Genomic DNA, 27,910 nt, shown 5'->3' with positions numbered 1-27,910 from the left:
CGACATAACAATATTAATATAGATACTGCAGTCGACGTGTATATGACCGATTAATTTCTCAGCATGGAAGAGACCAGCTCCCAGCCTTCCGCATCTGACGATCTCAGCTCTGCAGCCACTCTCTCGTAGCGATCCCACCACCACTTGTTGACCTCCTCGAACTCTCCCCCAGTACCGGGTGGCTGGTGCCATGGCTTGTCCTTTAGGATGTAATGCAGACACCGTACCTCTTCGTCTCGCCACATCGGCTTGTGGATCAGTCGGAGCGGCTTGAGGGCGTTGTAGCACCATGGCAGCGGTTTCCATTTACCTTTGAAGAAAGCGGAGAGGAGGTCCTGGTCGGGGAAGGAAAACGTCGGCACGAGCGGTGACGTGGAGAGGAAGTGTTTGAGGCCTTCGGAGAGCTCGTGGGACGGGTGGAGAACGACTGTACCAGAGTTCAGCTGTGTGTACGGGCGGGGACTCGACTCTGTGATGGTGGGCGGCGAGGAGAGCGCTTCTGGGTGCACCATGGAGGTGTGGGCGCAGTTCGCTGGAACCCTGAGATGCCGTGTCAGCAAAAGAATACTCGAAAGACAATTGCCGCCCCTTACCAGTCAGCAGGGTAGTGTGGCAACTTGCGCGGGTTACAGGCGCATACATGCGCCGCGGCGATCCAGTCACGAGGAAGCTCGAGGTCCATGAGCTCGTCCATATTCCGCATAATTATCATGTCAGAATCGAGCATCACAAGGCGCTGCCAGTTTTTTCCCTTCGGTCAGAGACAGGACCACCTTATGAAAAAATGGCTTTCACGTCGTATTCCTCAAGCTCAAAACATCTGGACGAAGTCTCGGAAGGTCAGACCTCGTGCAAACTCCAAAAAGTCTGAACCGCATACCTCAGTTTGGTCCACGTATCGGAGAACCGTGCGTCGTGGTCTGAGAGGTGATGCACGTCTTTTTCAGGGTTCAGGTGATCTATGTCTCTCAGCATAATTCCTCTCTTCCTGATGACCTCTCTGGCTTCTTGGGGGAAACTCGGTGTGACCATGACAACTAGCGGGTACTTTGAACCAACAGAAACCAGGCAATGGTGCAATACGAGGGCACCAGCCAAATAAGTTGGGTTGGTGAGCAGGGTAGCGTATGCTTTCTGCACCATCGTACGTGACGCAGAAGGGCCGAACGGCTGTTTTGGGATTCAGGACAGCGGTAGAGAAAAATTACGCGCTTGTTGGTGCAGTAGTCTTATAACGAAGGCGCCGAAGGACAGATGTCAACGAGCACTGAGTACTGAACGTTGAACAGTTTCGGACAGAACTCGGGCGTTTTAGTCAGGCAGTCACAACTGGGATGATTGCTCCGCGTCGTAGCCGCCCGTCCGCGGGCACAACAAGTGCACAGCATGTTGTAAACACTGCGGAAGTGAAAGTTTCTTCCAACTCACATCCTCCCATGGATATTGGCGTAACTATATTTTATCTCATCGCCGGCCCGGAACCGCTCTGCGCAGAATTTCGAGCACTCCGACGCTGTATTCGCGGAACCACATTCGCAGTACTTCATTGGTGCGACTGTTAATGCTCGCGCACCGCTTGCCATGCGAAGCTCACAGATGAATGCATGCGCGTTTCATGCACATAGCATTTTGCATGGTCATACAGATGAAAATAATGCAACGATCCGAAAGCAGCGTAGGTAGATGAAGCCCCTCAGCGGAGACGCCTGATTGCACGCAGTCCGCATCAGTTAAATGAAAGGATACCGAGCACTATGTTCACGTACCGCGCCTCACGCTCACTCTCCAGAAGTGCCAGAATATCCTTCTCCCGTACGGGTCCCTTCACATTCCGGATGATTGTTCGGGTGGGATCGTCCATGAACTCTACGCGGACCTGTGTGACACCTCCACGGGAGCCAGTCCGACCAAGGACCTATAACATAAACTGTTAGACAATAGAGCACAAAAATCGGTGGCTGAAATAGACCTTGACGACGGTAGCGAGCTTGACTGGCACTTTTGCTGATGTATCCTGATATATTCATTGAGATTGCGGCGGACGATGTAGACACGAGTGAGACTCACCATTTTCGAGGGTGGAGGATGCGCCGAGGTCGAACTGGCGAAATGTTTTGGGTTGGTGTACTGGACGGAAAAATAAGGTTCAGCACTTGAGTTGCGGTTGTTAGATGTACGGGAAAGTCCGGTGGCTGATACCGCTCGCCGACCACCAACTTCAAGACCCACTAGCGATGATGATAAGTTGCGTTGTCGCATGCGACATATCTTAGGTTTTTCTTACTTTCTGAGATCTGCTCCGTATAGTCTTAATTACGGCGGTTGATCAACATGTGTCGTACATAGTTTCTCCACATTTCTTTCGAACGGGCACGGATATTGTCACGTACCACTGGAACTTACGGAAACAGCGCAGAGCGGTTGAACTTCTACATATTACATATCAAGGTGAATAAACTACATAGCGCGTGTTATCAAGCGACCGTGACAGTGCTAAGCACTCGTCCGCGCGCCGAAACCCTCTACGTCTGAATCCGCGATAAGTTTCTTTACCTTTTTCTCGGCGGCCTTTCCTCTCAGTACGTTCTCGATATAGAACTCTCCTGCCTGTAGAACAAACGTATTGGAATTAATATGGCCAAAGCAGCTGAGGTGGAGACTTGCCTTGTAGCTGCTGCGAACAAGCGGACCACTCGCGACGTACAGGAAGCCCATGTCTTCTGCTACCTGTTTCCACCGCTCAAATTCTGCAGGCTCGACGTAGCGGTCGACTTTCATGTGTCGCTTTGTAGGCCGCATGTACTGCCCAAATGTAACGACGTCCACGTCTACCTTGCGTAGCTCTGCACACAACCGGATACGTCAACAACACAGACGGCTTGGGGAAAGAGCACGCACCCCGTAGCGCATCCATTACCTGATCTTCATTCTCGCCCACTCCAAGCATGATGCTCGTCTTTGTGATGCGTACCCCCTCTTTCTTGGCGTGCTCTAACACGCTCAAGCTTTGCCTGAACTTTGCCCGACGGTCACGCACGAAGGGCGTAAGTGCTTCTACTGTCTCTATGTTATGCGCGTAGACATCTAGGCCGGATTTTGCGACGAGCGAGACAAGTGGTAGGGAGCCTGCGAAGTCACCTGTGAGTGCTTCGACAAGTATTTGCGGTGCTCTGGAGAAACGAATGTCAGACGGAGGAGCTATCACACGTTAAGGGACAGCACATGTACACACTTCTGTTTGATTTTCCGGATCGTCTCCGCGAAGTGATGCGCACCGCCGTCAGCAAGGTCTTGAAGACACAGTCAGCATAGCGCTAACGAGAAAGCGGACGACTGCGTACCATCTCGGTCTACACTTGTGAGCACAATGTAGCCGAGCCCCCAACGGCTGATCGCCTCAGCTGTGTGCTCCGGCTCGTGAGGATCAAGAGGCGGGGGTGTCCGTGATGTCTTCACCGAGCAGAACCTGCACCCTCTGGTACATGTGTCTCCCATCAACTATATCCCAAACTACTGTCAAAGGGGGAATGGGAAATCAGTGGTCAGAGCGCACCATGATAGTCGCTGTTGCGGCGCTGCGCCCCTCCTCCGGGGTCACGCCTTCCTTCCCGCCCCAGCAATCGCCGATGTTCGGGCATCGCGCCTCCTCACAGACAGTATGCAGATTCAATCCCCGTAAGTCACTCTTTATCTTAGCGAAGGATGCGCCCTTCGGTATCGATGTCTTAAGGTAGGACGGCAAGCGTCGACTGTGCCAGTCTCCCATGAGCGCGTGGGGATATATGCGAGACGCTAATGCTCACGCGCTGGTGTTCCCGAGCACCACTCTATCAGGGACGTTGTCAGCGATGAAATCATCTAGCGTGGGCCCGTCGGCGACCGCCTGGCGGAAGTCGGGCTTGGATGAGGACGCGGTAGCGAGCGCGCGGGTGTGGATGGACGGTCGCGGGATGCGCGCTGCGCGCAGGAGAGAGCTGGCTGCGTAGACTGTTCGGACCATCTTCGCTGGCACACTAGTAGGACCTCCCAGGACAGTTACAGATGGGAGTGCTTGAGGAGGACGAAGTGACGGTCTTACGAGGAGATTTCTCAGCTGCAGCGGCAGACCCAATTTGGAAGGAAGGAAGTCGACCAGGCTCGGCCAGTCGTAGGCTTGTTCCATCTTTTCTTTACGCTCACTGCCATGAATACCCTTTCGCGTCGCGAGGAGGAGACCCTCCTTAAGACTGCTAAAAATCGCGCATTGAAGGAATGTGATCCTGTGGTGAAAGGTGCGGTTTGTCTACTCATTCTCATGTCCAATACTCATGGCGCGTCTCCAGCATTCGCCGACTGCGCGACTGGGCATACCTTCACCGTAGCCTGGAACTGCAGGGAACAATACAAGGCGGTGCAGGAGTGCATGATACAATAGTACGTTTTCTGTGCATCCTTCGGTACATTTTCACCGTTTCGTACGGTTTCACTTATACGGTGGCTGCGACTACAGTACAGGACCAGAACCTATGGCAGCAGTTCGTGCTGAATATCTACGGTTGCGGAACGAACAACACGCTGGCGAGACGCCTGATTCATGACTCGGGACAGCACAATTGTATTGCTTACAGCGTGGGTCTTCTTATCAGGTTTGATCGTACCGCCGACGGCCTACCTCCTTTGAGGTAGATTATGCTACAAGACGTCCGGGGAATCCACGCATATTTTCCGCAGGGAGCAATGATGGACTACAGTAGAAGATGTGACGCCACCGTTTCGAGTAACTAATTCAGTACACCTACTCATTATCACTTACTTACGCCCGGCAGCCGCCCACTGCTGATTGAGTGCCATGAGTGACGTGACCAAACTGCACCAGGGTGTCGTCAGAATTAGACCACATGTGGAGAGTGAGGTGACTTACCCAAAGATTCCAAGCACGCCGTCATTGAAGTTGACGAAACCGAGGTTGGTGGCAGGGATCCACACATCGAGAATATCGATGATGAATTGGTGCCGAGTGGCTTCGCGTGCACTGAGAAATAGTTAAGAAGCGTAAAACACACAGACCAATGGAATACAAACGTTCGCAGAGCAGCAAGCTTCAGGTCGCGATCAACTTCGACACCTTTCTCACCTACTGTCATGCCCTGTAGCCTCTGTACCTCACTTGCTAGTCTACCAGCCTGTAATGCATTTAACAACTTATCAGGTAAGGTAACAATAAGATATCTCGCCTTAAGGAGACCGTTCGTGATGCTGAAGAGAATGCCAGCGAACCAGAACCGGTTGGAGAGCCTCGACACGTTCTCCCCTGTAGATGGCTTCAGGTTGAAGAACTTGACGGCGTTAGCCTGGCAAGCACCATCTCAGTCAACGTCACACGTCTATAGGACTAGCCGGAAGGAAGACGCGAACCCAGACGAAGCTATCGTACATGAGGTAGCCGAAGTACGACAATTGCCTCGCGATGGTAGTAAGCTGTTCGCCTAGCTCTGTCGACGAGTGAATTGGCGAATGCAGAGCACGCAATGCAGCCTGGAGATGCTCCAAGGGCTTTCCGAGCCGCATGACTGACATCAAGACAGCGTCAGCAGTGATGGACAGGTGCGATGAAGGTGCACACGGACTTACGCTTCCTGCCCAGCGTGAGGTGTGCCTTCAACGCATTCCAGCGAGCGGCGTTTAATTTATCGCCACGCGAGAGCAATAACCACGCAAAGAAGCGAGAGAAGTACTGCACAGCGCGATACAGCTGGAAGAGTGACTGGGAGTCAGTGCAGGGCGAGCTCAGACGGGATATCGCGACTCGCCTTGTCCCTCCCCAGCGTCGTGCTCAGCAGCTTGAGCGATTGGGACGCCAGCGGGTGAAGAACGACTTGGTTGGCGACGCTCGACATTTTCTGAGTGAGGAGGGAAGGGGAAGACAGTGGCCAGTGGCCTTCAAGTACTCGCACTCAATTCAGATGAAAGACCAAGGGAATGTGGAGAAGCCGGCACATCACGTGAAAATCGCGAAACGCTTTCCGCGTGACGTGGCATTAGAACCTTGCGATCGAAAACGCGTGAAGTAGTCGGTGCACTTGGAGCAGCAGGGAATGCGATGCAACCTTCGACAGAAGCTGGAGATGCGAAAACTCGGGTATGTCGAGGAAACAAAGCCGGATACCACGGTCAGCGTGAACCGCGTACATACCGAAGTCGCGGAGTAAGTCGGCCTGCACTCGGAATTGGCTCGGAGACATTCGCATAGGCTCTCAGCGTTCGCGCTGAGAACTGTCTTTTACACCTCTCCAAAAGTAAGGACACCCTCCTCCGCTGTTCTGCGAACATGGCCAGTCTCCGTCTCGCTCGCGCAAAGATCGTGAGTCGCAGGAATTCGAGAGAGATTCAAACTATTTACGGCATGTGATGTCACTGGACAACCCCGATTCAGTTGGACACGCGCCGAGCATCCGCTCCTAGACACTTCTCCTCCTCCTTAATCATCATGGTAAGTGCATGGAGGATGTACGCACCACGGCCGGGTTTGACTAAATCGCGTTCGTTAGTCCGGGCAGAAATACCGCGTAGAGCGTGACACGTTCGGCGAGCTCCAGGTGCCAGCAGACAGGTACTGGGGAGCGCAAACGCAGAGGTGTGCATTCATCCGATCGCGCTACACGATCTCGAATGCTGACTCTTGGTATGAAGATCGTTGCAAAACTTTGACATTGGCGGTCCCACCGAGCGTCTCCCCCCTCCCCTCATTAAGGCATTCGGTGTCCTCAAGAAGGCTTCGGCTATGGTCAACACTACGTACGGTCTCGATCCCAAGATCGGTGATGCTATCCAGAACGCTGCAGACGATGTCAGTTGACTCGAATTGTTTGTAATTTGCACGCTGATGCCTCGTTGTATTTAGGTCATCTCCGGAGAGCTCATTGACCACTTCCCCCTGGTTGTTTTCCAGACCGGAAGTGGTACGCAGAGCAACATGAACGTTAACGAGGCACGTCCGTGTTGCAAGTCTGATTGAAGCATGCGTGAACATTATTCTCTCCAGGTCATATCTAATCGCGCGATTGAGGCGCTCGGTGGCGAGCTGGGCTCAAAGAAGCCCGTACATCCCAATGACCATGTCAATATGAGCCAGAGCAGCAATGACAGGTACGCCATTCTGTTCGACGACAGTTACGACTTGTTGGGGGCTAACTCTTTTTGCAGCTTCCCTACAGCTATGCACATAGCAGCCGTAACCGAGCTTCACCACTCCCTGATCCCAGCTCTCACTGAACTGAGGAATGTCCTAGCTGTGAAGTCGGAGGCTTTCGCGCACATCATCAAGATCGGACGCACACACTTGCAGGTAAAATAGCACCCTTTTCTATCTCTGGAGAAAATCTCATCTCCGGATTAATAGGATGCGACTCCTCTGACACTGGGCCAAGAATTCAGTGGTTACGTCCAGCAGGTGACTAATGGAATTGAGCGGGTCAAGGCCGTTCTCCCGCGCTTAAGCCTCCTGGCACAGGGAGGCACAGCGGTGGGAACTGTGAGTTGTGGATAAATGTGCGACGTATGACGCTTCGCTCACAGACATAGCACAGGGCCTGAATACGAAGAAAGGCTTCGATGTAAAGGTTGCAGCGGCCATTTCGCAGATCACAGGTCTTGAATTCAAGACCGCACCAAATAAGGCAAGCTCACCCTAGACCGATGTTATCCCGCCCTGCTCACCTCGCAGCAGTTCGAAGCACTGGCAGCTCATGACGCGCTAGTAGAGGCTCATGGTGCCCTCAACGTTGTTGCGGTCTCACTCATGAAGATCGCCAACGACATCCGGTACCTTGGATCTGGTCCTCGCTGCGGATTCGGTGAACTGAGTCTACCGGAAAACGAGCCTGGCAGCAGTATCATGCCTGGCAAGGTCAACCCCACACAGTGTGAGGCACTGACCATGGTTGCTGCACAAGTCATTGGCAACCAGACTACAGTCAGTGTGGCGGGTGCACAAGGGCAATTCGAGGTGAGTTAGATAGCTCTGCAGTGGTTTTACAGCATATTAATTACGCCCATTGCAGCTGAACGTCTTCAAGCCGGTTATCATCAAAAACGTGCTGCAGAGCATCCGTCTTTTGGCTGATGGTACGGCATTCCTTTGGGTCAAAAAGTCCCTCGCTAACCTCGCGACGTAGGTTCGCGGTCATTCACAAAGAACTGCGTGGTCGGAATTCAAGCTAACGAGAAGCGGATCAACACACTCCTGCACGAGTCGCTTATGTTGGCTACTATCCTGAACGGCCACCTAGGCTATGATAGTGTGTATCGTTGAGCCATCATGTGCTACTGGGATCTGATGGCGTGTTTATTATAGACGTTGCCAAGTGTGCTAAGAAGGCGCACAAGGAGGGAACCACGCTGAAGGAGGCGACCGTGGCTTTAGGCTTCCTGACGCCGGAGGAGTTCGACGACAAGGTTCGACCAGAACTGATGTTGGGGCCTGACGATGCATAGGAGGCTGTTACCTAAGATGTACATAGACTGCCATATTTTGCGTTGCAACAGTCAGACGGAGGGTGTAAAACGTGACGAAAGACGGATGATAAATGGCGAGGCGGCTGAAAAATCAGACGAGGCGTCAGGCCAAAGACGGTCTCCGTGGCTCAGATTGCTTGTCCGCTTGCATGATGGCCAAGCAATAGGATACAAGCAGTGCACGGCGTATCTTTGCAAAAACAAGAGAATGCGGTTGAGCGGCGGGAGTCACGGTGACAAGCGTGACACGAGGAGATGGAAGCGTGGACGAGCATGGTGCTATCCCAAAGAAGCAGTTGACATATTTGTAGCAACACCAAATCCAATGAGACAGGCAAGCTGGGCAATTTGCGGCTTAGCCGTTCGCTTTCAGGCCCGGCCCTGCATCACAGCGTCCTGTCTTCTTGTCTTCGCACCACCATCTTCTACCGACACACTCCCCCGCCCGTCTAGTCCCACTCGCACCACTCCTTGCTCACTCTTCCCCACTTGACGACTTCCTTCTCGGAACAGACATTCGCGCAGCGTAACATCCCAAGTCCCACGAGCGTCTTCCCCTCCTGCGCATCCGTACAACGCTGCGATCAGAAACACCTGTTCCCCCTTCGTGCTGGTGCTTGACTTCGCCTCGCCATGTCACTCAAACATATCCTCAATGACGATCCGACACCGCCACTCCATATATCCGCACCTGCAGCTCAGGCTCCTGTGCCCACGTCGGTGATTGATCCAGCGCTAATGAGTCGCTCGCCTTCCTCTACTACCACCATGTCTCCCAGTCTTCAGCCACAGCCGTTTGTTCAGCCGCGTACGCCGCTTGACCTTGAACAGCCCCCTCCTCCACGTGGATATTCGTATCAGCCTGTGGCATACCAAGGTGCAGGAGGTTGGGATCCTTACACTGGTGAATGGGTGCAGGGTGACATTTTTCCCTTGGGACCAGGAGGCAATTACTACTCCGAACATGATGACCAAGCATCCGTATCTCCTCCGCCCTTCTCGAATGGCGGACAAATGCCGACTACTCGGTTCAAAGAAGGTTACGTCGAGAGCAACGGTAGGAGAAAGAGGAAGCATATGGATGATGACGAGGATTACCACCCGCCCGGCCAGAAGCGCGTATGTTGAGATTTATCGAGTACGGAGGCGTCTCTGCTAACCTCGTTGCAGCATTCACGGCGCCACCCTCCGCGTACGCGTCAACAACATCGTGCGCAGACACCCGCGTCTTCAGATACACATGAAGACGCTCCAGTAGCTGAAGAACTTTCTGAGCACATAGAAGAAGACATGAAGCTCAGTTCTTCCGACTTAGAAGACTGCGAGGAACTATGGACAGGAGAACTCGGTAACTATATTGTAGAGACGCACAAAAGGCAGAAACAGGTCGACGCATTCTTTTCTCGCTGGATCATTGTAAGTATCGCCGTACATTTGAATTGTTGCACTGAGTGCGAACTTCCTCCAGGAGCGAGATTCTCTTACAGCGTATCAGATGTCTCATTCCTACAGGAACCGCATCGCTCGTATACCCCTTCCTCCACCCCCGGCGCCGCCGCCGCCGCCACCACCGCCTGTGCAGCTTGAAGTTGACGAAGTACTACGCCACGTATCGCCTCCATTAGACGGCTACGATACGGTCCATGGTGACTTTGTGCATGCTGACGGCTCATACGGCGCTGGGCCCGAAACTGTAGCTCGAGAAATGGACGACACTGCTCTTGGAGTCACTGCTAAACGCAGGGGCAAAGGCAAAGGCAAAGAATCGAAGAAGCGTGTCCCGCCACCGTATAGCGATTCTGGCAGTGAAGACATACCGATCTCAGCCAAGATCGGTCCTGCTCACAAGAAACGCAGAGTCGACAAGGTCACTACTGGCAATGACGTCGCCAGCATCGCAGACGAGTTTCAACGTTCGATTATTCCTGGTGACTCGATGGTACCATCGCCTGCACATAAGTTAGTAGCTTTGGCGAAAGGCAAGGGGAAAGGCAGGCAGCGCGAGCATAGCGTGGAAAGCGTGGCGACTACACCCAAGCCGCGCAGGAAACCTGGTCCAAGGAAGAAGTATGATACATTGCCCCCTCAGACGCAGGAATATTTAGGCATCGCGTCTGCGTCTGTATCTGTTGCTGGCGATACGACGCCCGTTGGATCAAGACCGGCGTCACCAGCCCTTACGGTGGCATCCGCTACTCTGTACGAGTTGGATGAGGCAATACCTCCGCTGAAGCGCGCGAAAAGGGTAGATGAAGCTGCTATGCTGAAACGTGTCAAAATGCTGGAGGAAGCTCAGAGGAAAGTGTGGACAAATATTGCGAGAAAGGACGTGGCGAAGGTAGCTACATTTAGTGGGATTTTTTCGAGCAAAATTATAACCCTGCACCGTTTATAGGTGTACAAGTACCATTCGCAAGGTTTCTTAGCGAGACAGCTTCAGTGCAAGCGCATCGCGGATCAATGCTCCTCGCAAGCTCGCCGACCCCTTGTCCGGACAATCAAGAGCGGGAAGGATGTCCAGGTGAAGGGTAAGCGCCTGATGCGAGAGATGCTCGTATTCTGGAAGAAGAACGAGAAAGAGGAGCGCGATGTCCGGAAACGTGAGCAGAAGGAGGCGAGCGACCGCGCAAAGATTGAGGAAGAGAAGCGCGAGGCTGCACGGCAGGCTCGGAAGCTGGAGTTCTTGATTAGCCAGACTGAGCTCTACAGTCATTTCGTTGGTAACAAGCTCAAGAGTGAGTCTGACAGTAATTTTCGTCCTCCCACATTCCTGACTTGTGTAGCTGCCGAGTTGGAGGGTGGTGCTGCTCATATTCAAGCCTCACACGTCCCAGCTGGTGCACATCTCGAAGATGTAGAGGCAGGTGTACTTCAGGAAATTGACTTCGACGAAGGTTTGTATCTGCCATTGCGCACTCAGATATCTACTTAATCATTGTGTTCAGAGGACCCGACCAACATCCACCAACACGCCAGAGCCAATGCCCAGGCGGCTATTGCCCTCGCGAAGCAGCGCGCAGAAGCCTTTGATACACAGGCTGCGTTGGAACGCAAGACTAACGAGGCGCTGAAACTGGCAAAAGGCCAGGCGCATATTCACGGTGAAGAATCTGTAGAAACTGTAGATTCGTCCTCAGGGTCGGGTTTGCCGGCCACCCCCCTTGTTGATCGTGAGTGGTATCCCAGATTTTCCATGACTGACGAGTGTCGCTGAACAAGTTGCATGTTAGTTGATTCCGACGAGCTCAACTTCCAGAATCCAACATCGCTGAGTGACGAGCTGACGATCAAACAGCCCAAGATGCTGATGGCTACCCTCAAGGAATACCAACTGAAGGGTCTGAACTGGCTTGCTACTTTGTACGAGCAAGGCATCAACGGCATTCTTGCTGATGAGATGGGTCTCGGCAAGGTGGGTGATGTTCTGTACGCCTGTTCACGCGACTCATTCAGATCTTCTTCAGACCGTCCAATCAATATCATTATTGGCTTACCTTGCTGAGACGCATGATATCTGGGGTCCTTTCTTGGTTGTGTCGCCGGCATCGACCTTGCACAATTGGCAACAAGAGATCACTCGTTTTGTTCCCGGTTTGAAGGCACTACCCTATTGGGGTAATGTGAAAGACAGGACAACTCTTCGGAAGTGCTGGAACAAAAAGGAGATAAGCTACGACCAGGATGCTCCGTTTCATGTCCTTATTACGAGTTATCAGCTGGTATGGATGAGGGTTGACTTGTGTCAGTCTTTTGTTGACCTTTGCATGTTAGGTTTTGCAAGATCAACAATACTTCTCGCGTGTCAAATGGCAGTACATGATTCTCGATGAAGCACAGAATATCAAGAATTCGTCAAGTAATCGCTGGAAGACACTTCTTGGGTTCCAATGTCGGAATCGCCTCCTACTCACTGGAACTCCCATTCAGAATTCGATGCAAGGTCCATCACTAGTCTGGCCTTTGGAACACCTACTGACTCCTTTTCCTTAGAGTTATGGGCGTTGCTGCACTTCATTATGCCAAGCTTGTTCGACTCGCACGACGAGTTCAACGAGTGGTTTTCCAAGGACATCGAGAATGCCGCAGAGAACAAGGGTAGCAAACTAAATGAGCACCAGCTTCGGCGGTTGCACATGATCTTGAAACCATTTATGCTACGTCGTGTGAAGCGCCATGTGCAGAATGAGCTTCCAGAGAAGGTATGCATGGGGCAGATGAAGCAACTCATATGCTCATAGGTGGCAATTTTAGATCGAGATTGACGTTTACGTGGACCTGAGTGCTCGTCAAAGAGCTTTGTACAAGGGAGTGCTTGCCAAGGTTTCGGTGGCTGACCTGCTACAGAAGGCGGCCAGCATCGGAAAAAATGCTGAATCAACCCGGTCACTTATGAACCTAGTGATGCAGTTCCGAAAGGTCAGTCATGTTGAAGGAATGTCTGTCAATTGCTTTTCCTTACTCCACGATAGATTTGCAATCACCCGGAGCTCCTTGGACGTGCGGATGTGGTTGCGCCATTCTCCTTTGCAAAGTTTGGCCAATCGGGACCTCTCATCCGCGAGGGAGATACCGTACAATTACCTTACTCGACCCGCAATCCGATCGAGTTTATCATACCGACGCTCTTCTACAATGATGGTGGAATCGTAGATGTACCCAGAGAACATGCAGAGAAGGACACTGCAAGGTTGGCCACGCTTATGAACATATGGTCCACGGACAGAATACAGCACTCGTTATATGAAGGAAGTAAGTAATAGAACCGTGCATCCTGCAGCTGATCTGACATATTGCGTAGAGCATTCCGGCTTTTCGTTCCTGAGATTCCTGGATATGTCTCCGAGTGAAACACATGCGATACACATGGCACGCCTGATTCAGAGACAGCTCTCAGCGTCGTACGCAGAAGCTCACCGGCTTGAAGATGAGCCCTATAGCTTGTAGGTTTTGTTTCTCTTCTTTTGCATTAGATGTATATCTGATGCTCATCCAGGGATCCAGTGTTTGTTGCGAGCCTGGCGTCGGGTCGTTACAAAATGTCTACTGGCATTCCTCTGGGTGCGCTGGAACTAACCGGTGAATTGCCGGATGTTCGTCACATTTCTACGTCGGCCTGGCAGTCATCTTGTCTGTCGCGAAGAGACTTCAAGTTGTTCGTACCACCTGTCGTTGCACCCCCAATATCTGTCTATTGCGCCAATCGTGCATTCATAGAGCATCAGGCAAACCTGTTAGACTCTCCTTTGGAGTCGCTGGCCCTCTATGGCATACCTCCACATATGTGGGAGTCGCAGGACGCGTGCTCCGAGTATCAAAGACGAGTGCTCGGCGTGCCGGTGTCCGGACTCTTTGGGGCATCCTCTCCCGATCAGCTTCCTTTATCGTCGATGCAGATTCCAGAGGCGAAGCGGCTGATCTTCGACTCCGGAAAACTTGCCTATCTCGACACCTTACTGCAGGAACTCAAGGCAGGAGACCACCGGGCGTTGATGTACTTCCAGATGACCCGCATGATGGACCTGATGGAGGAGTACCTCATCTATCGCCAGTATAAGTACCTGCGTTTGGATGGACATTCGAAGCTGGACGACAGACGTGACATGGTCATGGAATGGCAGACGAGGTCCGTCATTGTACACTCCTCTCAGACGACACATTTGACGAGCCGTCTCTTGCAGACCCGACATCTTCATATTCATCCTCAGTACTCGGGCAGGAGGGCTAGGTATCAATCTCACTGCAGCTGATACTGTCATCTTCTATGACCATGACTGGAACCCGTCCAACGACGCGCAGGCAATGGATCGTGCACATCGTTTAGGTCAAACACGACAAGTCACTGTCTATCGGTTGATCACGAAGGGCACAATTGATGAACGCATCGTGCAACTGGCCAGGGTCAAGAAAGATGTAAGCCATTACTCATTCTGGATTTTATTGTCGTGGGGCCCATACGTTTGTGTAGGTCCAAGATATCGTCGTTGGCAACAAGACCTTCACGGACGTCACCAAGCCCAGCGAAATCGTGCAACTGCTGTTGAACGAAGACCAGTTGGTCAATTTGGACAAGGACGTTGCCACAAAGAGTACAGAAGGGATCCCGACCGGTGCAGTTGCAGGCACGGAGGGAGCCGTTGAAGACCTATGGGACGAGGATGGGGATGAGTTCTTTGGGCCATCGCAAGGCGGTGTGAATGCAGAGATGCTTGAAGAGGAACCTGCGCCCGCTCCTGCCCCAACGCGCGGCAGGAAGCGCAAAGACCCAAATGCGCCGCGCAAGAAGCCAGGTCCTAAAGCGAAGAAAAAGGCCCCGGTTGCAGATGAGGATGCGCAGTCATAGTTGTCGGTTTGTTGAGCGCTTTTATTGCTGTTAGACGTGCATATTGTTGTCCATCTTGCCTATGTTATTTGCGCTGATGACTAGCATCGCACCCCACTGTACTGCCCTGTATGTCCATGATTTGGTTTGTACCACTACTATATGCTATAACGTTATGACATGTAGTGTAGCTTTACTCGTTGTTTCATGCGGCACGTAAGGACCCCGTGCGTCGAGTTGCCGTCGGCATGATTTTCCCACGGTGCGGTCAGAGGACAGTCGCGCGTGATCCACCCAAATCTCAGCCTCTTAGAAAGGAACGATTGTCTTCCGCTAACTAGAGGCTGTATCTATGAGTCTACCCTCGCGAATCAATGAAGAGCTCCGATCCTGGCGACAACATTTTTCGGGTACCACCCACACCCGGGGGTTTGCACACAACCTGGCGGTGGGTCGGCTATATTTTCGGGGTGTAAGTGGAATTTTTCGAACCTTCGGCAACCCCAGAATTACGTTCGACGTCCTGCCGGGTTTCGCACACGGGCACCATTGCATGTCGTCAAACTTATATTCCGAAGCATTTCAATACCTGACGCAACAGGTGTCTTGCCATTGAAGTTCACCTTGTCCACGCCTATCAAGTTTGCGAGAATCTCGGATGTCGAGACCGATGAACACATGATTATTGAGTTCAGTGGCGGCCGGCCTGAGTAGCCTGGCAGGGTCCGACAGGTCTTTGTAAATCTCAGTCTCCATGTCTGCAGGGGTTTGGAAAGAGCAGGTCGCGGATAAACGCAAACGCCAACAAGAGGCCATACCTCCAGAATGGCGGTACATTGACTTGCCCTCAAATGATCAACTCAATGTCCTGGATGTGCCTGCGACTTGCGGTCTTCTAACACCGCTAGAGCTCGAGATAACGAATGTGTCTGATGTGTCTGTGCTGCTGAAGCAACTTGCCAGCGCTCAGTGGTCGTCAGTTCAAGTCACAACTGCATTCTGTAAACGGGCTGTGATCGCGCACCAGTTGGTGAGTGAGAGCCTGTGTTCTCGTTCAGGTTGGGCCAATTGATATGTGAGGAAGACCAATTGCTTGACCGAGATATTTCTTGCGAGAGCGCTCGACCGTGCAGCAGAATTGGACGAATACCTCAAGCAACATGGAACTGTGATGGGGCCGCTGCATGGTCTACCCATTTCTCTCAAGGATCAGTTCTGTGTTAAGGGACTAGAAACTGTCATGGGTACGTTTTCAAGTGGTGCCATCAAAATCATGTGCATTTTTGGACATTGCAAATCCAGGATATGCTGCTTGGATTGGGAAGGTGGCCGCAGAAAATGCCGTTCTAGTAGATCTACTTCTCGATTGCGGTGCGGTACTATACGTAAGGACAAACCTACCGCAAACGTTGATGGTATGTCTTATTTCTTATCTCTATATACAAAGCTCTCTCTGAATCGACACCGTTGAAGTGGGCTGAGACGAACAACAACGTGTTTGGAAGAACGGTAAATCCATATAATCGGAACTTTGCTGCGGGAGGTTCATCTGGGGGCGAAGGCTCCCTAATCGCCATGCATGGAAGTATATTAGGTGCCGCAACTGACGTTGCCGGGTAAGTCTTACGCCATCGAGATTGGTTCAAGTTTATAGTAAGCTATTACAGGTCCATCCGTATCCCAGCGCACTTTTGTGGTATTTACGGTTTCAAGCCTTCAGCACACCGCATTCCCTCCTACGGTATTTCCGATGCCCTTGACGGGCAGGACTCCATCCCGACTTGCATAGGTCCGCTCTCAAGCTCGCTATCAGGATTGATGGTATTTTTCCAGGCTGTGCTCTCCAAGCAGCCTTGGCGCCGAGATCCCAGGACATTAAACAAACCTTGGGATCAAGATGCGTACATGCTCAAGGGACAAAATGAGGGAGAGCAATTATGTTTTGGCCTGTTGTGGAATGAAGGAACCATCACGCCCACACCTCCAGTCAACAGGGCGCTCGAACAAACGAAGGCGGCACTAGAGAAGGCTGGTCACATAGGTCTGCATTCTCAGAGCTACAATATATAGTCGACCTCACTGACGTTATTTCGTAGTAATTAACTGGGAGCCTTTCAAGCACAAAGAATTTTATGTCAACGCGGTTGGCCCAGAATATGGCTTTGCATCCTCTTCCGCTAATGTTTGTGTTTACATCAGCGTGCTATTTGGACATCCGACGGTTATGCAGATTACCGAGCATCTGTAAATACCGGTGAACCGCTTCTTCACTCAATGAAACCTGACGCCGATCCATCGGATGTCCCCCCACATCGCCGTCCACGCGAACCTCTCAGTTCATTCGACGTATGGCAGTTGAACAAGGAAAGGCGCGAGTTACGGAAGGCCCATCTTGATTATTGGGAGTCAAGCATAACTAGAACCGGGACTGGAAGACCGGTTGATGCACTTATTTGCCCAGGAGGTCCATACCCAGCGGTCCCCCATGGCCATGCACGGTTCGTCACCGATCAAGGGGATATGGGACTATACTAATCAATATATTGATCTCAGTCCATCTTTCTATACATGGATGTGGAACTCCTTGGACTACCCAGTTCTCGCAATCCCCGTCACGAAAGTGGATGCATCGCAGGATGTCAAGCCGCCGCCTCACAAGTTCCTCTCTGCCGATGACGAAGGAGTATATCAGCTGTGTCAGTTGTTCTTTTTCCATTATGTCTTCGGAATGTGTCTTATATTCTTGATAGACGACCCGGTGTTATTTGACGGGTTGCCTGTAGGGATCCAAGTAATGTGCCCAACGCAACACGAGGAAATGCTATTAGCCATCGGAAAAATCGTGGACAAGTCACTTCATGACATTGGGAAGCAGTAGTCCCCTGCGGTTCCTGTAAGCTCTCCGCCACTGTAGTTGTACGTGCCGATGTGATTCTATGTAACTGCATGAAGATCAATCTGGAGATGATCATATTGAGATCGGATCTGGCGTAGTATCACGAAGCCTTTGGTAAATACCGCCAAACAGGCTCCCATTTTTGGTAACTTACGAGTCGGATCTGCTCAAGGACCTGCCAGTGGGCTTGCGAAAGGTTCTCAGCTGGACCGACTTCGCCCTACTTCGTTTAACTCGCTGCTATGCCTACTATTGAAGGTGCAGGCGTTCTGGTAGAGTTAGCCAAGCTCTCGGAAGAAGTGGACGCCAAACCCGAATATTTCGCGACTGGCAACGATGAACTCTGTCTCACTGCCTTGTCTGCTACAAAATACATTTACGACTTAGGTACGTTTATCAGAACCTGCTACTTCTACACGTGGCTCATGCAAACTACGCGATATGCAGCTCTGAAGTCCGAGCGCAAGTCTCGAGCGCATATCGTCGAATTGCTCTCTTCCCTTGTGCATAGTCAAGCTCCCCGTACTCGTTCGCAGACCGGCAAACAGAAGGGAAACCAAAATCCCCCCCAGCCCGTTTCCAAACCACCGGCATGGCAGGATACTCCCCTCACGGAGCTCTATGTCGACGGCATGAACGAGGACCAGCTGTGGGCGCAGTTAGAGCTGAGGTCAAAAAATGTTTGCGACATGCTCGAATATACTCTGGATGGTGATGTGGAGAGTGGGGACGATGTTGAAGGTGGAGAGCTGGAAGGAACGAAGTTGCGAAGAGTCATGATGGATGAGGATATCGACATGGAAGATCTGGAAGGCATGGAAGGCATGGAAGTGGATGGTGACAAGGCCGACGACGACGAAGACGACGAATCGGAGTCTGGAGACGAGGAAGAGTCTGGCGAGGAGGAGCATCAAGGCCAGGAGGATATTGCGGAGCTGAGAGATCCATCAGATAACGATGCTGATCTCGAAAATCCGTCATTCCTGAGCGGAGGAAAACGAACATTGCGGCGAAGGCACAACTTCGGTAGTCATCCAGAATTGGATGATGGATTCTTTGACCTTGCGACGTTCAATGCGGAGACGGAGGAGGCTGAAGCAAGGAGCGTCTCAAGAGGTAAGCTAGGAAAGGAGGACAGCGACGAAGATAACGAAGACGAAGACGCGGAAGCTGTTGATCTGTTTGCTCCCATTGATGACAATGCCGCGGCATTCGACGAGGAAGATCTTGAAGGTGGACCAAGTGGTACGCTCACTATGATTAAACCTGTTATGTCATTCTCTCATTCCTGCTCTAGAATCGTTTTACAAAGACTTCTTCGATCCTCCGCCTCGCGCACCCAAAGCCAAAAAGCCCCATGCGACGGCTGAAGCTATTCCAACGCCCAGCGGAAAGGTTCGGTTCCATGAGCAAGTTCGAGTGAAGAGCATCAAGGCTAAAGGAAAGGGCCTTCCGGTCTCCACGATGAATCTCCCACTCTCCATGATCCTAAATAAAAATGCCGAGAACGAGTACGGTGAGACGATGTCGGATGAGAGCAGTGAAGAGGATGAGGACGGTGCAGAGGACGAGGATGAGGACGGTGCAGAAGACGAGGATGGAGAAGTTGACAGCGAATGGGATGAGAACGGTCTCAATGAAGATGAGGACATGGGAGAAGCGGAAGAATATGGCCGCGAGACTATTGAACGTCTCAAGGACGATCTCTTCGCCGATGAGGAACAGGTTCAAACAGGTTTGCATAGAACAGTCTTCACCTACTCTCATTAATTGCTCCCCAGGTCTTTCAAGGCACGAAAAGCAAATGGCGGCTCTCCGGGAGGAGATCGCCACCCTAGAGTCAGAGAACGTCTCAAAGAAAGACTGGATGCTGATGGGTGAAGCGACTTCAAAGTCACGGCCGCAAAATTCCCTCCTCGAAGAGGACTTGGAGTTCGAACGACTTATGAAGTCCGTTCCTGTCATCACTGAAGAAGTTGTTCAAAGTCTGGAAGAGCGTATCAAGGCACGTATATTGGAGAGCCAGTTTGACGACGTTGTACAGAGACGTCCTGTCGAGGACAAGCCTTTCCTGCCATCTCGATTCTTCGAGTTGCAAGACACCAAATCGAAGCAGTCCTTGGCTGAGATCTACGAGGACGAGTATACTGCTACTGTGTCAGGGGGAGTCGCAGGCGAGGACAGGGATGGCAAGCTGAAGAAGGAACATGACGAGATTGAGAAGTTGTGGGAGACTATCTCCGGCAAGCTGGATGCTCTGTGCAATGCACACTTCACCCCCAAAGCAGTCAGTTGTCTCGTCAATTGCATGATAATTATATCTGACAGTGTTTGCGGCAGCCTAAAGCATCAATTTCTACAGTTGCAAATGTTGCAGCTGCCACTCTCGAATCTGCTCTGCCCACCACAATTTCTACTTCCACTATGCTTGCTCCTGAAGAAGTATTTGCACCTTCTGCCCGTGACCTGCGTGCACGCAGTGAACTCGCCCCTGTAGAAAAGCGAGCGCTATGGAACAAGCAGAAGAAGGCAAAGAAGAGAACGCGCGACGCGCTCGAGAAGACGGTAGACAAATTCGCCAGGACAAACAGGTTGGGCGGAATCAAGAGGCAGAAAGATGCAGCGCTGAAGAGCGTGGTGAAAGGCGGGAAGGGCGTCACTGTGGTCGGCAAGAAGAATGAGGATGTGGTTGGGAAACGGAAACGGACGAAATAGTGTCGCTACGTTCACTGACACCATCATGATTTTTCGTCTGTGAGCGATCAGCACGTTGCGAAGGCTTTTGACGAGCCAGACGGAGAACTGCCTCCTACAGTTTCAGAGCAACCACCAACCTAAACGCTTGCCATAAATGGTATGACACACGTGATGGTGCAGTGAATAGTGGGCGGTGTTGGCATCGCCGCGTCCATGACCGACGAGATATATAACCTGCTTCCCTCAACCATCACATCCACATCCTCCTTCTACACTTGATACGCAGGTCATATCATGTCTTTCTTCAAGCGCAGAGAGAAGCCTGCGATCCCTCCAGTTCCGTCTGAGCAAGATACCCGTGGTTCTTCCTCCACTCCCCCATCCTATCGCTCGAGTGCCAGCACATACGTTGCCAGTCGCGATGGAGACCCTTACAGCAAGCCATATGTTCCACCGACCCCATCGCCTGGCTCCAGTGACAGGTACGCACGACAGAACGCTGTCGGCGATGTTTACAGTCGCGGCCAGGGCAATGTCGATAAAGATCGGAGCGAGCTCTTCGCTGGACTGAACCGGGAGAAGGCAGGTTCAGGCAGGTTCTTCAATGATGGCCCCACTTCCGCGAATGAGAATGGGATGGGTAGCGATCCTGCTACGGGTGAGGAGAACGAGGAGGACGTCGAGGGAATCAAGCAACAGCTGCGCTTCACTAAACAGGAGAGTTTGGCATCTACTCGCAATGCTCTCCGCCTTGCTCGAGAAGCTGAGGAGACAGCGCGCGGCACAGTGTCTAAGATGGGCACCCAGTCAGGTATGAGTTCCTGTCATTCTGCCTGTAACCATACATCCAACAAATGCTTCCACAGAGAAACTCGCCGATACCGAGCGCCACTTAGATGTCTCAAAGGGGTACTCTCAGCGCGCAGAGGACAAGACCGATGAGCTGAAGCAGCTCAACCGGTCCATCTTCCGTCCCGTCATCACATGGAACAAAGACGCCAAACGTGCTGCGGAAGGGGCTAGAATTCAGCAACGTTATGACGAAGAACGCGAAGAGCGAGAGAAGGGTATGATGGATATCCGACAGACGCAGGACCGGCTGGGCCGGGCAGCTACCTACGGTCGTCCAAACGAGGAGGGGAACGGTCGGGTCAGGACTGCTTCTGAGCAGAATGTGAGGAAGGAACAGAGGAAGCGTTATCAGTTCGAGGCTAATGCGTCTGACGACGAGCTCGAGGACGAGCTAGATGACAATTTGGGGGAGATCTCAGATGTTACGAAGAAGCTGAAAGCTCTTGGAACTGCCATGGGACAGGAGCTCGACAGCCAGAATGAAAGGATTACTAGAATCACGGGCAAGACGGAGAATCTGGACAACAGGCTCTTCAGGAATACCGAACGAGTTCGTCATATTTTAATTTATCTCATTCCTTTGACCGACTGGTATTTCAGCTCAACAGGATCAAGTAGTCCTTGTGGGATTTGCCTCTGCGCGTGTGATCAACCTTCGATATCCCTCGGTATTTATTAGACAGGACAGTCAATTATAATACAGACCACGCTCTTGATTTTCAGACTGTTCTTGGAGCGGTGCTACGTGCAAGTCTTGTCCACGATAATGTTTAGAAAACGGATGCAAAGTAGATACAGAAGACGGGTAAATAGCAAATTCGTATGAAACAAGGTATATCGACGAGATGAAAGGACATCGAAATTTAGCATATACATTTAAAGAAATCGCGTCCTGGTATATGCATCACCTTCATCAGCGTGGACCTTGGGCCCAAACCGGATATGTCTTGAGGATCTAATCCACTCAGGGCGAAGCCTGGTCTTTTACTCCCACCACCTCTTCAAGTTCACCATCGGATTCAGAACCGGAGTCACCACCTTCGGTGTTGAATTGAATAGGTACCTGTCCCGCCATTCGCTACCTCAACCCGTCAGAAAGCGATCGTGAACGGAAAATGCCAAGGACATACTGACCTTTAAAGCGAATTTGCAAACCTTGTAACCCTTCGGATTCAAACCTTTTTCCATCCAACCCTATTGCATTGTGTGATCAGTACCCATACGCCCATATTTCGTTCGTGTCTGTACCTTTTCGACCGTGTACAGCCCATCGTAGCGGTACCCTCGGCTGGGAGCGTAAGGAGACCGCAACTTGAATCCCCGAATCACACGGACAGGCTTCTTTGTCTCGCAAGATTTCTGGCGGAAAAATCATGGGTACGTGTGATTATGCACGTCATCGTGAATAGCGCACCATCAAAGCCATGTTCGGCCGATGATCAAAGGACTGATCACTGCTCTGCGGGGCGGTACGCAACTATAGAGAGGCATTAGGAAATAGTACGCAAACAAGGAGAAGGGTGCAACCAACATTCTTAGGCTGAGTCTTCGTCCCCTTCAGATCACGTCCACCTGCGATGTGATCAGAGTTCATCAGGTGCTAGATGAACGAACGATTACCAACCTGAACCTGTATAGGTGCTGAACGATGACCCTCAGTGCTATCTCAAACCTGAGAAAAAGTAGAACCACTTACAACGCGTCGCCCAGATCCACGTCATCTTCATAACCGCCTGACAGGGCCACCGAATACGCGCCTTCAGGACCGAACGCAATTCCAGCGACGACGGGTCTAGCGGAAATACGCCGTCAATGTAAGAACTTTTGCTGCACTATGTCAAGCACGAAGAAACAAACGCGTGAACAGCATCAATGCTGCATTCGTCCCTAAGTTTGACTTCAGTCGCAGCAAAAAAGAATGAAAAGAATGACTCGCACCGTCTCTCCCACCATGTACCGACAGAAATTCCGGGTATGGGGCCGAAAACTTTCCTGCTGCACGTCAAAGGAATGAAGAGTGACAGCTAAGCAGGAACTCACGGGTCATGGATCCGCATGCTCACGTTCCTAGGTTCCTTACCCATCTCTTTCGCAGCAGCCTTTGCGCTAATAATTTGTGGGACGAAACGCGCGTTGGGACTGGCACCATCGTCTTTGTAGTCGACGACCTTGCCCCGGTTCCTTCCACTCCTGCGCGGACCTCCTTCCGCCCCGTCTTGGCTGTTTGCAGTCTCTTCAATTCGAGCGCTTTTCTTCGGCTGTTCTTCATTCTCATCGCTACCGTCCTTGATGACTGAGGCTTTGCGTTTCCGTGGTGCTCTGCGTTTTGCCGCCTTGGGACCTGGCGGAATGAGGGCACCACCAAGACCGAGGCTCTCTAGGAGTGCTCTGTTTTGCGCCTTGTTAATGCGGCATTGTTCGTCAAAATTCATAATAGGTTAGGAGAACCAAGAAGAAAAAACAGAATTAGTTCAAGGGTAGTGTGGCCGCGGAAAGCGAGAACGACGCGTCGCGTTTCCACGACTCACGCGTACACGTGCTCGCGTAGTTCTTTTCCTTTCTAAGAACGGGTACCGCAAACCGATCGCAACCAGTAGTGACATCGTGCTTTACAGATGGGTGCACGGTAAATTCACTTCAACAGAGGTGAGGTACAGATTACGATGCATATGAAAGACGTAGGGCATTCTACGCGCCGACCTCCTCGACCCACTGTCTGCCTAAATCAATAACCGGGGACTCGAAATCCGTAAGGACCAGGGTCCAATTCGATCCTGGATAGCAAGGAGTTGTTGTTATGTTCGGCGTCGTTGTTATTTGATGGTCCGGATGTAAGCATCATTCCTATTTCGTGTCCACTGGGCAAGTACATCTCGCTGTTCGTCAAACTCGCGGGCGGCGGTGCTGCTGATTCGTGAGATGATGAATTCGTTGTCCTGGAGCTCTGGTTGGAGCGTTCGCTGCGGTTGTCGCGATATGACGACGTGTCCCGATGCATGCCCTCTGTTATCAAACAATAGTAATAGTGAGGATATTGCATACGCTGGCGTCACGTATACCACCTACCACCAATGAACTTGCACTTTCCAGCCTTGGCAAATGAGCAACGAGGGCCTTTAGGGCAAACGTGACTCATGCAGCAAGCATCACCAAGATGACACGGTTGACCTGTCAATTGGTTCAGTTTACCTGCCGGGTGCTACAAGATAGCAGTCCTCACCTCTATTGACCGAAGGACAAGGCCATTTCTTAGAGGCCTCACGAAGTTCGACAACTTGCTCAGGAAGCAAGACATAATCGTGTCCGAAGCGGCAATTTTGTCCCTGTTTACATTCAGCGAGGTAATAAAAATTGCACGGTGGGGGTTTTTCTGCTCCACAGTATGAGCTATGCAGAAGGGACAGGAGAAGAAAACCGACGTTTATGGAGGGGCTATAGAGAAATTGGGTCAGTGCACGCGCGATATACAGAGTTTGAAACATAACCTGTTCGGGATCAAGACGCCTTGGCCGCTTGGTCGGGCTCCGGTGGGTTGTGGTAGGAATGATGGCTTTGCTGCGGAATTTCTCGAAGTCCTGCAGCTGCACTGACGGCAGCATCTGCAGCTGGCTGAATCCGGTGATCTTCTTGAATGAGTTATTGGGCAGCTTTTTCGTCATGAAGACGCCTTCAATCTCGAGATGGGGAAGCCCTAGACTTTTTAGTTCGTGTGCAAGGTCTTTGTAGCCGCGAAGGAGGACGATCTTGTCTAAGAGACCTTCATTCTGGAGGTAGTTGAGGGTAGATGTATATCCATTGTCATGTGCGCCTGTACAAAATATTCGCTGAGAGTAACAATAAGGATGGACAGCGTACATGCCTCCGAAGAATACTCGTACTGTTTGGGGGAAGCGCGTGAAAACTCTGAGGCATTCTGGCATACTGGTTCAATCACATTGATAGCTTCAGCAACCCTAAAGCATAATCACCTTTAATTTTGGCATCCGCCGCCTCTTTACCATTTCCAACGTCTACAATTGAAAACAACGGTGACGCTTGGTTGAATCCAGCTACGAACGCCTCGAATTGCTCGGCGGAGCACAGACTGTGGTTCGTCAATGTCTCCACCAACCCGCTCTTGTTGCAATAGATTGTCAGCCAGATTTGACCGCGTCCAGAAGCTGCCTCCGCAGACTCTGTGTTCGATAGATAATCTGTGAGGCCTTTGGTAAGGAGCATGGCAGCCTGGCGCCCTCCTGCCTGGCCCAAAGTAATAAGCTCGGGGGAGAAGATATTTCCATCGCCGTCAATGAGACACAGGACGAGAGGGTTGTCTTCCTGGTTAGTCAGGACACCCTCAGAAGGATGCTACTCTGAATAGGAGACATAGCGTACTCTCAAAGAGCCAATATTGCGCTCGAGCCGGAGGATGGTTTTATTCAGAGTCTTCTTCTCCTCGTCCGCAGTCTTGAGTGCAGCCTTCCATACGGAGAGCTCCCGCTCAAGTTCTTCTACTTGCGCTTCGAGCTCCGCATTCCTCGCGGCCGTCTTCCGGAAGAGTACTGCGAAGAGTAATTCTGAGCTACAGCGATCGTCACGGTAGCGCAGATCATCGACACACCTGTCTGCTCGTTGAGAAGACGATCCCTGTGATCGCCAGATTTGAGAAACGTCAAACAGAGGTACCAGGAAAGGAAGCTCACCATGTCGTCAGGTCAGACTCCCCATTCTCCTCGTCCATCGCCTTTCTCTGGGCCGTGAGCCGATCTACTTACGGCTGCGTGTCCTGCCAGATATGTAAAGGAAGCGCTGTTTCGTGTTGAATCAAAGGAGTGTTCGCATAGAGGAAGATATTAGGACATGCAGATGGTGAAAAGAGATGTCACGCTCGCCGTGTGTGTCGCGCCGTGTACGTACATGTGTTTATCATAGATTTGCCTTTCCTATCATACAAGTATAGCGGTACACGAACGCCAGAAACTATGGCTACATCTCGATACCCTAAGTATTCTCAACGACACCCCGAACAATTCTGAGAAACATCTCCCGATCGCCTTCAGGCCCAGGAGACGTGGAAGCAAGCCGTCCCTGCCGTCCCGCTTTCCAGAGCTTCCAAATACCCTGAACGCTATCCCTCAGTGCGTCCTCCGGATCCGCTTGTTCTTCATCCAGGGCGGCATCCCCGTTACTGCTCGCGTCCACTTGTTCAGAAAGGAAAGACAGCCGGTGGAACACACCATTCAGTTTCAACGCCGACGGAAGAGCGGGCAAAGACGGTGTGTTCGACTCGTCGCTGCCGGTGCTGCCTCCAAGGGTCGGCGAGGGCACGTCGGATCCGAACAGAATGGCTGATTCGGTTTCTATCGTGGCTGCTGCACCAGAACCTAGTGAAGGGCTCTCGCGAGGCGGAATGGACTCGAGGAGGTGAGCGAGTGCGTGGGGAGATGCAGGCTCATATTTTGAGTGGTGTCTTGGTCGCGGAAACATGAGAGGAGGTATCGGAAGGGCATCTTCATGCGAATCATGCGAACGGACAGGTACAGGCAGAGGATGCGGAGAGTGGGTATCGAGGTCCGGCCTGTTATGTTCCAGGTGCGGCTTACGGTGCGGTTGAGGAAGAGGGGAAGGCTCAGTAGAGTCGGCAGTCCCTGTGACAGAGTTCTTTCAACAACCCTGATCATGACAGGAACGAATATGAAGCCGGATGCATTCCAATCCTAATCTCCCGAAGAGACGACAGAGAGTATCGCGCGACGATCAAACTAACACTCACCGTGCACGTTGGCATATTGGGCCCAATATGCGTCCTCAGAACCCCCATGATCCTTGTCTGATGAAGAAGAGGCAAATCGAGACGACGGACTATCACGGTCGTGTGACCCGTACGTGTTCCAATAATCGTCATCTCCACTGTCATCGTCGTGGCCTTGAGCGCCGACGCTGTGATCGAGGTGGTTGGTGACTTGGTGTGTCAAGGCAGGCAGCGCGTCTTGGGTCGGGGGCGTGGGGACCAAAACGTCGTGCAGAGCTGGGCGACTGCCGGGCGGGAAGGGCATCAAATGTGTGTTATGATATTTCCAACCGTCGGTATCATCCCACTGGAAGACTAGCCTGGCGCCGACAGCATCGCTGGGCGACGTGAGGTCGACGTGAGCATAGGTACTTTCTCCGTCGGAGGTGTATTGGACAGGATATGTGACAGACTCATCATCATGCACGGGGTGGGGAAGAGACTCGAGGTGATCTACGGCCAGGGCCTGGTTCTCCGGGGAAGAAGGCCAACATAGATACTCCTGGGGGCAATCTGGGGTAAGATGGAGAAAGTTGTGTCTCTGGAGGAGAGCTCTGGAGACGAGATACGGTGGCAAGGGATGAGATAGGCCCGAGGGCGGAGCGATGTACTGGAGAAGGATGTGCACGACGTTGGGAGAAAGCGGGGTGGGAGACATGGGGAAGAAGAAGCGGGGTATTCGCAGGCTCGGGGAGAAATAAATACGCTGGCCCGCCGCTGGGCTCCGGAACGGAAAGGAAATTAGCGAGGTCGCGGTCTGCAGCGGCCACGTGCACGTGTCTTCGAGCCGCCGCCCGCCGACATCCTTCTCATCACAACGAGCTCCCACCACCGCAAGGCTCTGCTCACAAAAGTTCGCTCTCTTTTCATCTCTCTGTCGCTT

The 27,910-nt window shown here is 51.9% G+C and overlaps 12 protein-coding genes across 12 annotated transcripts; 6 read left to right on the top strand and 6 right to left on the bottom strand.

Annotated features, from left to right (window-relative positions):
* Positions 1-50: 50 nt before the first annotated feature.
* Positions 51-1,143, bottom strand: SCP_0108060 (Galactinol synthase 1; the record flags this gene model as incomplete). The annotated part of the gene is made up of 4 exons (XM_027753036.1): positions 51-540; positions 594-736; positions 796-820; positions 881-1,143. The coding sequence occupies 4 exons, from the start codon at positions 1,141-1,143 to the stop codon at positions 51-53; spliced, it is 921 nt and encodes a 306-aa protein (XP_027608837.1).
* A 550-nt stretch (positions 1,144-1,693) lies between these two features.
* SCP_0108050 (40S ribosomal protein S28-B) lies at positions 1,694-2,070 on the bottom strand (the record flags this gene model as incomplete). Its single annotated transcript, XM_027753035.1, has 4 exons — positions 1,694-1,706; positions 1,767-1,915; positions 1,970-2,014; positions 2,068-2,070. The coding sequence occupies 4 exons, from the start codon at positions 2,068-2,070 to the stop codon at positions 1,694-1,696; spliced, it is 210 nt and encodes a 69-aa protein (XP_027608836.1).
* A 423-nt stretch (positions 2,071-2,493) lies between these two features.
* Positions 2,494-4,000, bottom strand: SCP_0108040 (Lipoyl synthase, mitochondrial; the record flags this gene model as incomplete). The annotated part of the gene is made up of 7 exons (XM_027753034.1): positions 2,494-2,603; positions 2,661-2,843; positions 2,899-3,170; positions 3,233-3,290; positions 3,342-3,498; positions 3,554-3,749; positions 3,804-4,000. 7 exons carry the CDS (start codon positions 3,998-4,000, stop codon positions 2,494-2,496), a joined length of 1,173 nt encoding a protein of 390 aa, XP_027608835.1.
* Positions 4,001-4,183: 183 nt separating this feature from the next.
* Positions 4,184-4,660, top strand: SCP_0108030 (COX assembly mitochondrial protein; the record flags this gene model as incomplete). Its single annotated transcript, XM_027753033.1, has 4 exons — positions 4,184-4,271; positions 4,323-4,413; positions 4,490-4,557; positions 4,626-4,660. 4 exons carry the CDS (start codon positions 4,184-4,186, stop codon positions 4,658-4,660), a joined length of 282 nt encoding a protein of 93 aa, XP_027608834.1.
* Positions 4,661-4,788: 128 nt separating this feature from the next.
* SCP_0108020 (peroxisomal biogenesis factor 11) lies at positions 4,789-5,876 on the bottom strand (the record flags this gene model as incomplete). The annotated part of the gene is made up of 7 exons (XM_027753032.1): positions 4,789-4,846; positions 4,901-5,011; positions 5,062-5,162; positions 5,214-5,330; positions 5,395-5,549; positions 5,611-5,731; positions 5,790-5,876. 7 exons carry the CDS (start codon positions 5,874-5,876, stop codon positions 4,789-4,791), a joined length of 750 nt encoding a protein of 249 aa, XP_027608833.1.
* Positions 5,877-6,307: 431 nt separating this feature from the next.
* SCP_0108010 (Fumarate hydratase, mitochondrial) lies at positions 6,308-8,472 on the top strand (the record flags this gene model as incomplete). The annotated part of the gene is made up of 13 exons (XM_027753031.1): positions 6,308-6,340; positions 6,413-6,469; positions 6,528-6,613; positions 6,670-6,826; positions 6,881-6,967; positions 7,022-7,125; positions 7,183-7,324; positions 7,379-7,510; positions 7,566-7,655; positions 7,706-7,984; positions 8,040-8,103; positions 8,154-8,276; positions 8,333-8,472. 13 exons carry the CDS (start codon positions 6,308-6,310, stop codon positions 8,470-8,472), a joined length of 1,494 nt encoding a protein of 497 aa, XP_027608832.1.
* Positions 8,473-9,126: 654 nt separating this feature from the next.
* Positions 9,127-14,833, top strand: SCP_0108000 (Putative DNA helicase; the record flags this gene model as incomplete). The annotated part of the gene is made up of 17 exons (XM_027753030.1): positions 9,127-9,379; positions 9,437-9,612; positions 9,664-9,909; positions 9,962-10,831; positions 10,889-11,228; positions 11,277-11,387; positions 11,439-11,663; positions 11,724-11,905; positions 11,958-12,212; positions 12,265-12,433; positions 12,484-12,692; positions 12,745-12,909; positions 12,963-13,242; positions 13,292-13,433; positions 13,487-14,116; positions 14,172-14,403; positions 14,459-14,833. 17 exons carry the CDS (start codon positions 9,127-9,129, stop codon positions 14,831-14,833), a joined length of 4,860 nt encoding a protein of 1,619 aa, XP_027608831.1.
* A 733-nt stretch (positions 14,834-15,566) lies between these two features.
* Positions 15,567-17,690, top strand: SCP_0107990 (Acetamidase; the record flags this gene model as incomplete). Its single annotated transcript, XM_027753029.1, has 9 exons — positions 15,567-15,842; positions 15,897-16,056; positions 16,115-16,227; positions 16,286-16,428; positions 16,480-16,853; positions 16,909-16,955; positions 17,012-17,310; positions 17,366-17,508; positions 17,563-17,690. The coding sequence occupies 9 exons, from the start codon at positions 15,567-15,569 to the stop codon at positions 17,688-17,690; spliced, it is 1,683 nt and encodes a 560-aa protein (XP_027608830.1).
* Positions 17,691-17,950: 260 nt separating this feature from the next.
* SCP_0107980 (hypothetical protein) lies at positions 17,951-20,423 on the top strand (the record flags this gene model as incomplete). The annotated part of the gene is made up of 5 exons (XM_027753028.1): positions 17,951-18,095; positions 18,156-18,953; positions 19,006-19,443; positions 19,490-19,995; positions 20,049-20,423. The coding sequence occupies 5 exons, from the start codon at positions 17,951-17,953 to the stop codon at positions 20,421-20,423; spliced, it is 2,262 nt and encodes a 753-aa protein (XP_027608829.1).
* Positions 20,424-20,699: 276 nt separating this feature from the next.
* SCP_0107970 (Protein transport protein) lies at positions 20,700-21,875 on the top strand (the record flags this gene model as incomplete). Its single annotated transcript, XM_027753027.1, has 3 exons — positions 20,700-21,216; positions 21,272-21,807; positions 21,858-21,875. 3 exons carry the CDS (start codon positions 20,700-20,702, stop codon positions 21,873-21,875), a joined length of 1,071 nt encoding a protein of 356 aa, XP_027608828.1.
* A 346-nt stretch (positions 21,876-22,221) lies between these two features.
* SCP_0107960 (hypothetical protein) lies at positions 22,222-25,977 on the bottom strand (the record flags this gene model as incomplete). The annotated part of the gene is made up of 21 exons (XM_027753026.1): positions 22,222-22,335; positions 22,392-22,451; positions 22,506-22,616; positions 22,672-22,734; positions 22,789-22,829; positions 22,882-22,898; positions 22,954-23,049; positions 23,115-23,144; positions 23,196-23,249; positions 23,298-23,656; positions 23,792-23,817; positions 23,991-24,260; positions 24,324-24,425; positions 24,478-24,627; positions 24,677-24,689; positions 24,743-25,065; positions 25,117-25,170; positions 25,226-25,574; positions 25,632-25,798; positions 25,858-25,883; positions 25,940-25,977. 21 exons carry the CDS (start codon positions 25,975-25,977, stop codon positions 22,222-22,224), a joined length of 2,463 nt encoding a protein of 820 aa, XP_027608827.1.
* Positions 25,978-26,237: 260 nt separating this feature from the next.
* On the bottom strand, positions 26,238-27,685 carry SCP_0107950 (hypothetical protein; the record flags this gene model as incomplete). The annotated part of the gene is made up of 2 exons (XM_027753025.1): positions 26,238-26,884; positions 27,010-27,685. The coding sequence occupies 2 exons, from the start codon at positions 27,683-27,685 to the stop codon at positions 26,238-26,240; spliced, it is 1,323 nt and encodes a 440-aa protein (XP_027608826.1).
* Positions 27,686-27,910: the final 225 nt, after the last annotated feature.

This window comes from Sparassis crispa, assembly GCF_003851025.1.
Source record: "Sparassis crispa DNA, contig_000000F, whole genome shotgun sequence".
NCBI lineage: Eukaryota > Fungi > Basidiomycota > Agaricomycetes > Polyporales > Sparassidaceae > Sparassis > Sparassis crispa.
This window is presented reverse-complemented; position numbering and strand designations above follow the sequence as displayed.